Source organism: Cuculus canorus, chromosome 12, assembly GCF_017976375.1.
Source record: "Cuculus canorus isolate bCucCan1 chromosome 12, bCucCan1.pri, whole genome shotgun sequence".
In the NCBI taxonomy this organism is placed as follows: Eukaryota; Metazoa; Chordata; class Aves; order Cuculiformes; family Cuculidae; genus Cuculus; species Cuculus canorus.
Window position 1 is genome coordinate 9,402,179 of NC_071412.1, and position 14,140 is coordinate 9,416,318.

The 14,140-nt window shown below is 41.3% G+C and overlaps 1 protein-coding gene across 2 annotated transcripts in view; it reads right to left on the minus strand.

Moving 5' to 3' along the window:
• The window catches only part of AKAP13 (A-kinase anchoring protein 13), a 77,143-nt gene that overhangs the window by 54,718 nt on the left and 8,285 nt on the right, over positions 1–14,140 (minus strand). For both annotated transcript variants that reach the window (XM_054077398.1, XM_054077399.1), the window contains exons 2-3: positions 11,605–11,686; positions 6,488–6,624 (exon numbers count right to left, since the gene is read on the minus strand). In XM_054077398.1, coding sequence (XP_053933373.1) covers positions 6,488–6,624; positions 11,605–11,686 — 219 coding nt within the window. The remainder of the gene's footprint in view (positions 1–6,487; positions 6,625–11,604; positions 11,687–14,140) is intronic.

Genomic DNA, 14,140 nt, shown 5'->3' on the forward strand with positions numbered 1-14,140 from the left:
CATTCACTAGATCAGGTTGCTCAAAGCCTCATCCACCCTGACCTCGAACACTTACGATGAAGTGCACACATTTAACATTTTAATTAAATCCAAATATTTTATATTTCACATGAGCTGAGAGATTTCCTAGTTGATAGCACAAGGCAAATTAATCACAGAAGCAAGACTTTTTGCTCTGGTTTCAAAAGAGGTTGAAATGCTCTGTAGAGCAATCTCTTCTACCTCAAGTCCCTTTTTGTCATCACCCTGGGCTCCCAGCTCAGGTCTTCTGCCTGCCTCCACGCTTCATCCTGCACAGCAAATTCTGCTCCCGTCATCATTTCTGGCTGAACCTGTTATCGGTCAAAGTGCCATAAAACTACTAAAGGTTCACCAAGTGTTAATCACAGAGAGTGATTAATGAGGAACTAGGTCATCATGACTCCTGATGACAAACTCCAGCCTCTCCTGTGGGACCTGGGATGGGTTTGTAGCTCTCAGCCAGGAGAGCTCAAGGGCAGTGTACTGTTCCACTGCATCATCCAGCACAGAAGGGACAATTTTGCAGGAGTAGAAAACAAACAGAGAAAATAAAACTTAAATCCCTGTCCCCCGCTACTTTCCATTAAGCAGACAGTTAATGCCAGGGTTCGCAGCGTTTTTCAAATCCAAGTGTAATGGAAAAATATCATTCCACAGGATCAGGCGCCCAGTATTTGAGGTCTCACGTCATACTGCAATTTTTTGGTTTAGTTTGCTCCAAAAGCAGTAAGTGGACGCCAAATTGGTTCTCTTTGGCAAAAGTACACGTGCTGACCATACAGCCAAAGAAGGCATATTCTGTGTTCCTTACGGCCAGCATAAAGACAATTCAGCATCTCTCTGACATCACATTCAGTCTGAAATGGTGTTTACCTTGAGAGACTGATGTGGGAAGTTTCTACTTATTCTCCTGCAGAGCCCTGCACTGTATCATTTAAAATAATAACAGGCAGAATGATCTGTCAGATCATATATAACAGACTATTCAGCAAAGCCACAGCAGTTAATTGTCTTCAAATAGCAGGCTCGATGGGTCTTAGCAGAAGCTGAGCGCTGAAGGAGCTGCGGGCTGTCAGCTCTCATTTGGCAAAAGAAAACGGGTTACAAAATCCCTTTCTCAGAAGCGAGAGAGGGCCATTAAAACCCATGTAGGACAGGGTGAATGGGAGCAGAACTGCCCACAGCTTGGATCACACTGTCCTCACTTCTATCAAGCTCAGCAGCGTTAGATGCTCCACACACTGTGCTTCTCTGGGCTTTTTTTGATCAGTACACATTATTATAGAATCATAGAATGGTTTGGGCTGGAAGGGGTCAGGCTTCCACTGGATCAGGCTGCTCCAAGCCCCATCCAACCTGGCCTTGAAGACCCCCAGGGATGGGGCAGCCACAGCTTCCCTGGGCAACCTGTGCCAGTGCCTCACCACCTTCAGAGTAAAACATTTCTTCCTAATATCTAATCTAAATCTCCCCTCTTTCAGCTTAAAGCTGTTAGCCCTTGTCCTATCACTGCTGTCCTTGATAAATAAACAGAAGTGTTCAAGTATTCTAATCAAACATTTCACAATTTAGAGGGAAGCTCTAGTTCAAATTTGGCTATTTTCTATTCTTATTTGGATATAACAGGTATACAATTATGTTCCTAAGGTGGTTGAAACACATGCCACCACCTTATTTCCTCTCTCTCATCCACCAAAAAACAAAGTGGAAGAAAAAGACAGCATTCACAACACAATACTGAAGAACAATATATCTTCTGAACACAAAATACTAAAAAAACACTCTAAAAATATATTCCTCCAAAAGCATTCATTTTGTGGTAAGGAATGTCAAATACTACTGTTGAATTTCCATAAATACTTTAATAGTAAACTTATACTGTAAGTGCCAAGTATTGGATGTGACACATATTTAAATAAGAAGAGCAGGTTAAAACAAGAGAGGATGCCCTGTTCAGTTTTTGATTATGTTTGGCATTACTCAAGATAATCTGATATTTGTGTGAGTCATGATGAAAGCTTACTGAATTGCTTAAATCCAGACAAATTAAGTAGTCATTATGCGGATAATACACCTTCAGCAGAGGAAACAATCTGCTTTTCTTTTCTGAGACACAGGAAAATACTGTTAGACATCAGGGTAGCACAGCAGGAGGAGAGAAGACTACCTGCCAGTTTACAGGGGAAGGATGGGACAGCTTGGAAACATTAAATTTGGATGCAAATCTAACAACAATAGTGCAGCACATCAAATTGCATAGGGAGGAATTGGAGTAAAAAAGAGGAATTTTTATTTCCCAGATGAGAATACTGCTTCAGTTTAAAACAGGAAAAAAAAATCCACTTCCCAAGCTGGGAAGATCTAGAGTTTCTATTGTAAAGCACAGTTCAAAGAATTATTGGAAAAATGTGAAATGTGTTTGGTCCATTTCAAGCTTTACCTTGACCATCAGGGTGACTACATAACACAATGAAAAACTCCCTTGAACTCGTGGCCTATTCCACTGTAAACAGGCTGTCTTCTTTTAAATGATTTTCTTTTTTTAAACAAAGCGAAAGAGATAATATGAAAGACCAGGATTCTGTTTGCAAAATGCCAGGTAGTGGCTGGCACATCTAAAACATCTCTATTGTAGCCTCCTCTGCAAAAAATTAGCTATCTGATCAAGTGCAAGTGTGCACTGCTGTTTAATCCTATCTGAGTAAGAAAATACCGTTTGCAGAATAGAACTGATTTGCTAATATGTTCTTTTCATATAGGAAAAGTGAAACATTCAAGAAGTAATAATTTTCTTCAAGTTAGGGTTGCTGTATTGCACCTCAATGATTTCAACCCTTAACTGCAACCATAAAACTCACGGCTGAAAAGAGCCTTTACAGACATGCACTAACGGGCATTTCCGTTGCTCTCAGAAACAGAACTTCGTGAGAAGCGAGTAAGAAAAAAAGAGATAAAGTACAAAAAGTGAGTTTTCTGAGAAAGAATGTATGTATTTCTTCATAAAAGGGATAAAAGAAATCACTAGGATGGCGTGGGTATAAGATAACTTCTTTAACTAAATCCTTCCAGATGTAGGCAGTCTTGACAACTGGCATTAAAACAGTCTTTCAACCACTTTTGTGATGACAATCAGCAAAGTGCTGAGATACAGTCTTACTCTGTCCCCTGATTTTCCATGTGACAAGACATGAACAATGTTACAGTACTTAAAAAAAAATAAAATGAAAAATATCAAACTCTGGCCTGCTGGAGTTTATTTGGGGTACTGTTACACTGAGGAACTAACCATCTTTGGTTGGCTTGACATACAATCTAGCAGAGACCTCTTTTATTTGGATTTCCCTACAGCCTCCAGGCTCTCTAAAATTAACCTCAGTAGTGGCTTCCTATTAATTATTTATCATAATTTTTATGGTTTGGAGTGGAGGACTCTTCCCCTGGTGAAAGACTCTCTCTTCACACTTGTATTCCTTCAGGCCTGGTGTTTTATTTTGGTTTTGGCTTTTTTTCATTTTTTTGTTTGTTTCGGGGTTTTTTTTTTCATAGTTGGGTTTTCTTGTGGTTTTGTTCTGTGTTTTTTAAGAGAAATAAAGATTCTGGAAAAAAAAAAGAATGCAAAATATTTATGTATTTGTGTATTTCCTTGAGCAAACCAAACCAAAGGCAGAAATTAAACAAGATTCAAGGGGTTGAGTTGCAAACCCTTCCTTTGACAATGTTTTGTGTGTTCCTGACTTCTCAAGGGCCTTTTGACTGAATCACTTCCCAAGAGGCACATTAAAAAACCTCCCAGTAAAACTGAATCTCGGTGGCAGGTTAAAAGTTAAGATGAGCAAAGCATATGGGCTATGCCCCAGTACGTCTCCAGATGATTGTGAGAAATGACCTTATACAGCATTAATCATTCAAGGAGGGTGTTGCAAAGCCTGCCCAGATGGCTGGCTGAGACGGAGAAGGAAAAGAAGGATGACGAGGACATGGGAATGAAGCACTGACACAAAAAAAGAAAATATTTTGCTGAAGCCTTAGACCTCACGTTGGAGGCAAATTCTGGATTTCAGTGACAACCTCTAAAGCCTGAAAAAAACAAGTCAGGTTTTAGTGCTAAAGCTCTCGGAACCTGGTAGCTCATGTTACACAGCTCAGCACACATCCCGAGAAAAAAAAAACAAAACAAAACAAACCCACAAGCCAAGGAGATGGCAAGGAGACAGCAAGGAGAGCATGCACCAAACATCAGGGACAGTTTAAGGTATCTGCAGATTTTGTGACCCCACAGACCCCAATTTTTCATGGTCCTTAAGATCCTTAAGTGATGTCTGTGGAAGCAGGCCAAAGACCCTGGCCAGGTGATGGCTTGTTCTTCCTCAATTTCTTTTAAAGTATTAAGCAGTTAACCAAGGAGGAGTGATTTATATTATAAAACCCAACTCTAACAGACAAAAGTTCAACTCTTGCTCCATAGAAAGGGGAAACAAGAACAGGACTAGTAATAACAACAATCATCATGACACTGAAAGGTTTGGGATCCTCTTTTTGTTCATAAACTTCTTCTCTCTCTTCCCAATTTAATATGGAAATTGCACTCTTTAATAGGCCTATAACTAACCACCTACAACCAAGACATGCATCTTATTTTTCAGAAGGAATACTAAATCCAGCATTTATTAAACATATTTATAGCTTGAATTTCTACAAGCTGGGCTCACTAGTCTTAAAAAACAACAAAAAAAATATGACTGAATTAAGGAACAAGCTCACAAACACTAAACCAGTGTCTCTGGTCCTTCAAGAAATAACTTTAACTGTAAAAATGATAGTCAGATAAATTCTGAGAAAGGAGACAAAGAACCAAGTTAGTCAGCAAAGCAGAGACATAAAAAGTGACTGAGGTTGAGATTAGCTCTGAATAACTTCCTAAACTCAACTCAGAAGCCTTTTGAATCCATTTGTAGACCAAGTCAGCAACCCACCACATAATAAGAACAATGCAAAGGCTGCCTAATTAAGAAATTTCCTTTCTACAAAGAAAAAAACCTCCTCCCTCCACCCGCTCTCCACTGGTAACTGAAGACCTGCTGTCCCCATTATCTCCTCGTTTTCCCTGCAGCATTCCGACCACATTGCACTACCTATCCTTTTTAAGTTTTAATTTTTGTTTCTTGTATTTAGAGAAACATTTTCCACATAAGAAAGCAAGAATCTAAAATTCTGTACAACAAAATTTACCGTGTTCCCACAGGACTCTTCCCCCACGCATTCCCATACAAGTATTAAATAAGGCAATTAAATGGTAGTTGGTTGTTGCAATTTGTGCCACTCTACATGAGAAAATTAGTCTTCTGCTCTACCAAACAGGTTATATTCTAACAAACCAGGGTTCCACACCACTTTGAGGGTGAGTTGGGAAAGGGCGAGTCTGGTGAGCTCTGTGCCCTACACTACATGCATTAAGGATGACTTTACTGTTCATTTATAGCACATGAGATCATTTAGCCTGTACTGTGGTGTTTCGCGTCCCACTGGAAAAAATTCACCATCATCTGATTTGATTTAAGCAAACAGAATTTTGTTTCATTAAATATATTTCTCTGAAAGCAAGTGTGAAACTTACTCTCAAAGTTTTGTTTTTCAGTGCAGGAACTGTGCCTGCTCAAACAGGTAAGCTGGAGCTGAACCTAAGCATGTGATTTCATGGAGCTGAGACCAATGTGATGGCTGCTCTAGAGAAGGTCCAGATCCCCTCTGATTGTTCAGGAGGCTGAATGTGTATCTCAGATCTCACCCACTCCTCCTTCCCCTTCTCAGACATAAGCAACACAAAGGGCACAGGGGTGACTAAGCTTAGTAATGACTTCTGTTGTTGATTTTAAGCAAACCTGAAAACATTTTCCTTCTACTTGCACGCAAAAAGGCATTAGAGATATGTCACCTAGGCAACAAAACTATTCATTGGAATTGGCCTTAAGTATTTAGAGTGAGTGTTTCCTTCCCGTTCAGGGAGTCACACTGAATTTAGAGAAAAACATTGGTTCCTCTGGGAATTAATGTATGATTCTGAAGGTGTCAGTGCAGAGTTCATCATTCGCTGGAGAAAAGCTCTTTGTTACATTAGTTAAAATGGCTTCCACACCATCTGTGCAATCACTAATGATCCTACAGGAAAATCCACCTTTTCAACTGTTCCTCCAGTCTGATTTACTTTCAGACAGTCAAAATAGCTTTCATCTTTTTAACATTGGGCGCTGCACAGTTTTGGGAATTCTGCTGCAAGTAAATACATCCATCCCTCATGTCGCTGCGTCTGAAGAGAGGACCAGATCCTTTCTATCTATTCTATTCCAGGATAATCGTTTCCAGGTTTCTAACTCACCAGTGAAACTACGACAATCCGCATTTGCAGTACCAGTTCATCATATCAGGACTTAAAGCTTTTTTTAACCATATCCCAACCAGGCTCTCTTACCTTTCCAAAGACAAGGTCTTCCATTCCATCACCAGCCAAGGGAAAGAGGTCAGATTCACTCCCGGACTCTCTTTTAAGGACACCCTGCGACGAGGCACAGACGCTGCTCAGCCCATCCTCCAAGAAGTTCTCACATTCTATGGGAGCAAAGCAGAGTTCCAAACTGATGTTTTCTGTAGCATCCACACACTCAACTCACATAAGCTCAGTAAATTCAAGGACTTAAAACCAACAGTAAACACAGCTTTATAAATCGTGCTCACCCTCTCAAACGGTGCCTGCAAATTGTCAAAGAATGTATTCAAAAGTTCAAAACTCCTTTTTAATCAAAGTACACAAAACTCCTTTCATCAAAGTACACAGTGCAAACAGAAATTCTGCACTAAAAGCCATATAAGCTTTCAGCTTGAGGTGCTGATAAATACGCTATATATTGGGTACCCCACATCGAGCACAATAGGATGTTTCCCATCAACTGCAGCAAGTGCAAAATTAGACACATAGTCAATAAATATAGAAATATAACTTGACAATATTTGCTTTCTTTCTCAATTAAAATCGGTAAATTCTCTCTGAATGCCCATTTAGAGCGGGAATGATTATTTCGTTATTTCTTTTATACTTCTCACTGAAAAAACACTAGTATGAATTCTATGATGAGCTTCACTTTTTCAACATTCAAAAATGAAGATCTTTAAAAAAATTCTTATGCTTTTGTAACTTCTAACATTGAACTATAAGCAAACAGCATCTCTTTTTTTCCTAAAATGCTTTCAATTGTTTGTATTGGGGTGATCAGCAGTGCAGAAATAGGCAACAGCCACTGAGAAAGCCCTTCTTTTCCAAAATACTTAACAAACATGGATATGCATAAAAAACGCCCGTATATAATTTCATTCATTTAGCCTTTAGGCAAAGGTATCAATAACAATTTTGGCAATAACTGAACATTCTTTTCTCCCAGCTCAAAATATTTTCTGATTATTAATTTATTATTTTTTTTAGCAGAAAGGTGTTATTTTGCAACCTGCTATAACTGAACAGTTCTGAAACATCTTTAGCTCCCTGGAGAGGAGCCAGGGCAATAAAACGTTAGTTCACTCTTAAATTACATCCAACAAACTCCGTCCTTGGCTATGTCAAGCTTACACATCAGCCCAGTGAAGACAGGTTTGGGTAGCTTGAAGCCACATTTTTTCCCTTCCCCATCCTTAACTTGTGCCTGACAGCAGCTATCAAACACGCTGTCTGCAGCCCAACCAACAGGAGTGACTCGACTGTCAGAGGAAATAATGTTAATTTATTGACAGCAGCGGGGCTGCCCTCGTTCCGGGCAGAGAGGGAGCCGATGCCAGTTGGAAACCCCATTAACCCTGCAGAGGAGTTTCCACAGTGTGGAGAACTGGAAAAGCACTTATTGAAGGCAGTGCAGCTGCTCCCTGGTCCTGTTCCCCTTTCGGTAAACCTGGAAAGTCTGAACTACTTTTCCATCAGCGAGGAGGAGAAGGGAGGGGGAGGAGAAGGAGAAAGAGGGAAAAAAAAACCCAACCAAAAACCAAAAAAAAAGAAGTAAAAAGCAAAGAAAAGACAGAGAGGCTGTAAGGGAGCAGGCCAGGGTGCCGACCGGCCAGCTGGCAGCCAGCAGAGCAAGTCCACAGCCCAGACTGAAAAACAAAGGGGCTCGAGCCACGTTCCAGTGGAAAATCAGCAGGTCGGTTCAGAGGCACCAAGGGATGATACCTCGCCCTGACAATAAATCATAAGAGGCAGCGAAAGGCCCTGCAAGAGCCTCCAAGGGACAGAGGACATGAAGGATGTGGAGAGACGATGAGGAGAAGAGTGATGGGGACCCCCACACAGACCAGATGCTCTCATTCCTACCCTCTCCTTTATTTCTGGTTGTTCGGGGGTGGGGGGGGAGGTTTCTTTTCCCTGCCTTCCCTTTTTTCAGTTAGCTCACTGGGTTTGTTTCCTTGATTTAAACTATGCAGGCATGGCACAATACTGAACTCGCTCTCTCACACCGGTCAACTGCCAGGACAAGAAATGCTCTGAGAAACCCATAAGGAGCAGAACAACACAGCGAACACCAATGAGGAGCCTCACGTGCAATTTTAACTACAAGTCAAGCCCTTTCACCCCATAAATATGACGGCCTAAATAAGCCTCCTTTGCACTCTCCCTGCTGGCTATGTGGCGATGACCTCCCGTCACACCAGGACCCCTCTCAAGAGTACCCCTCGAAGCCATGAGATCTTTTACCAAACGCAGGTCACTGGTGAACCCCATTTGAGTCCTCCCTGGATGGCAGCTGGACTGCACGATCAGGTAACTCTCCTCTTTAACAAAGATTAGCTGTTTAGCCTGAACAAGTAACACTTTAAACAGAATAAATCAGTCAGAGTGAGAATATTGTGTGATTTGGTATGCTGTTTGCTTAGCATACCGAGGACCCAGCAATGCTCTGAGCCACCAGACCACAAGCTGGGAATTTCCAGTTAAAAACTTTCCCAGCGTGTACAACCTTTTCAGTCAAAACGAGGCCTTCAGAGTCAACGAAAACCAGGAAAATACTGAGGCTTTAAGGATACAGATCATTCACACGAAGTGCACCAAGACGAGGTAATGACCTGTCTGAAAGACAGCAAAGGAATCCAAGGAGGAAGGAGAAGACCCCATACCCAAATATGGACTGGATCAAACTGTCATTTTAGGGGCAGATAAATCATCTGTAAGGGTGTAATTGCCCAGGGTTTTCTTGGTTCATGTTGGCCTCTCTCCCCAAAGCTGATCATGTTGCCGTATATCTCTATTAAATTATATACTTTATAAAATCTGATGCCAGAGAATCTGCTTTGCGAAGCCTCAGATTCTAACTTTGCCATTAACTAACACTGGACATCCAGACAGAAGGACACAACGCCTGAGAGTCTGCTTAGCAAATCCTTGGATTTTAATTCTGAGAACTCACGTTGGATGCTCAAACGGTAATCTAAGTGACTTGGAGATAAGCATGATGCTTTGAAATCTTAGCTAAGTGACAAAGGGAATTGGGTGTGCACGAATAATTCTTTGCTTATAAATACATATAACCTGATCTTCCCACATGTATTTCCTCCATGCAGCAACTAATATCGTGACCTTATCATCAAATTCTATTAAGTTGCACTTTTATTTCACTATGAATTTTATCTCAAAAACTCATTTGTGACACAGAGAGACTGTGACTCCCGTTACACATCCATCTCCTGCTCCCTGACCACATTTGATGGTGCAACCTCTGTAGAGACGCTGGCAAAAAATACAGTGATGACGGTAACACGCTTCTGTATTAACAGAGGCATAAAAAATTACATAGTAAAAAGCCCTCAGAAGAAAATTTCCACGCAACTCTTTTACGTGTATTTTCCAAAGCTTCATATCCTCCAAGACAGGGCTGAGACCTCTAATTCCATGCTGATAGCTGTGTATCTGCCACACACTTCCAAGCATTTCATTTCAAAACCACTGACAGAAAATGAGAAGCTAAGGTTTCTGGAGTTACCTTCTAAGATTTGAGGACCCTCTCCTTACAAGCCCTTTCAGCATGACTATTCAGCAGATGGAAAAGGTCTAATTCCCTATGTGTACTTTTAAGTTAGCCACATTATGACAGCTATTGGGTTTACTGCTGTAAGGTGCTACCAGATTTTTCTTGCCCTCTCTCTTTGCTGCTGGAGGGATGCGTGTGCTGTGACGTTACTTCTAGAAAGACCAGAACCCGCAGAGCTTGAGATCTTCCTGGTGTTTCAGTCTGACCAGAGAGCACATTAGTTGGCTTAAAAACCTGCCTCTTTGTGCTTCTGTTAGACACATATTACTATAATTGTTAATACATATCTGTATATACAGCTACCTGATTGCATAATTAACACTCTATTTCTATGGTATGATATTGCAATAGATAATTAATAAGTATCTAACTAACACTGATTCATATGAATACATGATTATATATCTGGCAAGCCAAATGAGCACACATCATTTTGCAGACAAATGGAGCACAATAACTCTTTCCTGAAGTGTAAAAATATCATACTAAGAGTCAAGGGGCCTGGAGGCATAATTAGGAAAGAGGCAGCACGGTGATACAGCAAGTTCTCCTGTAAAACATTCCCAAAACAGCTATTCACTGTTCATGACTATTCTAAACACAAGACCCTTTTTTTTTTTTTTTTTTCCTTTTTAATTAAAAAGCACTAATTTAACTATGATGAGAGCTAGAACTTCTACCTAGAAGAAACCCCTAGGGTCATTCACCCAAATTATCCCTTCTTAGCTTGCACTCTGAAAAGACTGGGTTTAAATTTCATATTGACAGTCAGTGATTCAATCCTTGTTTTTCTTTCAAGTTTCCAAGTTAAATGGGACAAGATTCGGGCAAAACCCCAGCTTGTAAAGAGAGCAAGGCAAGTAGTGTCCTCTCCATGAACAGTTCAAGCAAAGCCACTATTCAGGGCCCTGATAAACTACTCCATTTGTTTTGAACATGCATAATTCAATGAAAGGAAATGCTTTTTTCTTATCTTGGACACCATCCCCTCTTTCAAACTTGCCCAGACAAGATTTTCTGTCCCAGTGGAAGAGCCAGCCAGCACGCAGGGCTGGGAGCTAGGCATGGCTGGTGGGCAGGGTGTGGGAACGATGGCTCTGAACAGCCTTCCTGCTTCCTGAAGTCTGGAAATCACGACAACTTTCAGGGGAAAAAAAAGAGCATCAAGCCACTGATTTGGATCTAAATATGGATTCAGGAGTTCAAATTTCAGATTGCATTATCATTTTGGCTAGAAACCATCTGTGTCCCCTACCGCACCTTTCAAGTTTATTAAAAAAAAATAAAAATTGGAATACTGAAGTACTTCAAATGCAAAATTACTTAAGAAGATGACATACCACACAGCTCACTGCAAGTCAGGTGCTACAGCCATGTGCTAACAATGACTCATGGCATATTGATTACACATTTTCTTTAGTTTATGTATTTTACCCGTCTAGACAAGGATGTCAAAAATTAGAAGAAAAGGAAGGAAAGCCACAGGGCTGCTCATCCAGAGACCCACCAGCACCTGGCTGCTCACCTGGAGACTCCTGTGTTCGCTTGCGTTCCAGCAGGGAAGAATCAGCACATGGCTCCAGTGAACACCAGCTTTCACGGTTTATCTGAAAAACAGAGCAGAACAAGTCAAAGAAAGGCACTCTTAATAACATCTTAATAACAAAAGCCTCAAAGTAACTTACAACTTTTTTTTTTGTTGTTTTTTTTTCAGCATCACGAAAGAAGCCATTAAAATATGCCAAAAAACTAATTTATTTCTCTGTGGAAAGTATGACTTCAAGGTGGCTCCCACTCTAGGCAGGAGCTCAGAGAGGATGAGCCAGCGTTCAAGCTACTAGTTGAGGACTGAAGAAACCTGGCTTGAATTCTCACTTCCTTTGGTAATATGACTGCAGGCAAGATACTCCTCTGTTTTATGCCTTGGTTCACTATCTACAGAATAGCGACTCCTTACCACCCGTATTACTTTAAAGATAATTACCTTAAAGATAGTAAGGTGGTCTGGTAATGTGCAAATGAGGGCTAGGGAAGTGCCCAGGTCTTAATGAGAACCAGCAGCACTTTGTGTTTGCATTAACTGAAATGATGGCGATGTTAGAAATCCCCATTTTAACACTAAGATACATCACATGGTTTATTTCAACATCAGCCCTTATCACCTCACCCTGTTCCTCACCCCTTCCATGACTTCCAGTCTGTCAGCAACGATGACTGATCTGTTCACAGTCTTGCCCCCTGTCTGCCCCTCTTTTACTCTTCCTCACTTGGGTTGTGCTGTCCAATATTTTGACTCTGAAGTCTGCTGGACTATCCACAACACTTGGCGCATCCAACATATGCTTCCCGTTGCTTTTGTCTACAGCCAGTAGACTCTGGAAGCCCCTTTGCGCTCTCCATTTGAGCAGCTCTGCTGTTTCTCCTAGCCAAAAGCCTTTATTTGTCAAGTGCAAGCAAATCTCGCCTGGACAATCCCATGTCCCAAGTGACCAAATCCAGAGGTTGTCTCCTCTGCTGACTTGCCGCAACACACAGGATTTTGCATGTTATCTTGTAGCTAAAAGAAAGCTGCCAAAATGGATGACTTTGTCTGATTTTATATGTCAGTGATTTCTCCTACCCTCTCTCCAGTTTTCCTTTTCTCTCCTGAAATAATTTCCTTCTCTCTCTTTCAGTCAAATAGAGAATTTTTATATTTACTTTTTGTCTCTGACCTACCTTCAAATTTCCTCAATGATCTTGCTGCTCCAGTCCCCTGCTGGATTCTCATCCCCTTGATGTCCTCCTATCCCACATTATGAAAAGCACTGCTTTTCCTTTTTCTTTTTTTAAATAAAGACAGACCAAGACTCTCCTATCCTTGACCTGGCTTGCTGCTTTGACTAATGGCCCACGTTCTTCTTCACTTTCTCGCTGAGATCATGGAACTTGTTATTCGCAGTTGTTGGCTGGTGCTTCTCTCCAGTCTGGCTGCTTCCCCCTGCCCTTCACCAGAGGGGCTCCTGGCAGCACCTCCATCCACCTCCTGCTCACCACACCACAGAGTCAACGCTCCACTCCCCCAGTCTTGTCAGCTACTTTCTAGAGCACATTTTTCTTCCTTAGGTTTTGTCCTCCTCCATACTTCTGTGATGACAAAATGAGGTTGGAAGAGCCTTTGACAGGTCAGCTAGTCTCATTCTGCTGCTCCAAGTCAGGCTCAACTATAATCCGAGAGTTCTTAATCCAATATGCCCTTAAAACCCTCTAGCACAGAGGATGCTATGACCATCCCTGGTCAGCAGTTCTTGCTCGGGAAGACAAGGAAGGAGCAGAGGTCTGTGATCTGTGAGGGGAAGAATAAGCCAGAGTCTCCCAGGAGAAGTGAAGGAGACCTCATGATCTAACAGCGTCAGATCTCAGGTGACCTCTGTGCACATCTCACCGGGACGTCCCTCTCCACTGCCACGAAATTCCACAGGCTATTTTTCTTAGATATGATGTACACGTCCTACCAGTTGCTCCCTGCCTGTGCTCGTACGTATGCATAATATACACATACACCTAAGATTCCATCCTTCCCTGCACCTCTACTCAACACACGTACACGCACACCTGTACATCCACCTTCTTCCTTTTGCATATATTACATATGTATTAAATAAGAGGTGGAGCGGGAAAGAGAGGGGAGTCTGACGTCTGAGAAAGGCTTTTGTAAGCAAATACTCAGAACAGTATTTTTTTTGTATTCCAAAGTGACATAAAGAAGTTGAATTTTAGCTGTTGCGAAGACAGTGACTCACCACACAGTTCTTTCAACAGAAGAAAAATATCCTCTGTTCTCAGCGAGGCTGAGGGTTATCTAGTCTTAGCACTTAAACTTCACTGCAGAGTTTATAAGTTTTAATCTTAAAAATACATATTTTTTAGTCTTAAACAGCTGTAAAGTCAAGAAATAGAATGTTGCTATACCTTTCTTTCCAGACAAAGCAGAATCTACTTTGCAGAACATGATCTTGCACTGCGTTAAAAGCAAATCTAGAGGCTGAGCCTGAACACACGTAGGAAGACAAATGCAAATA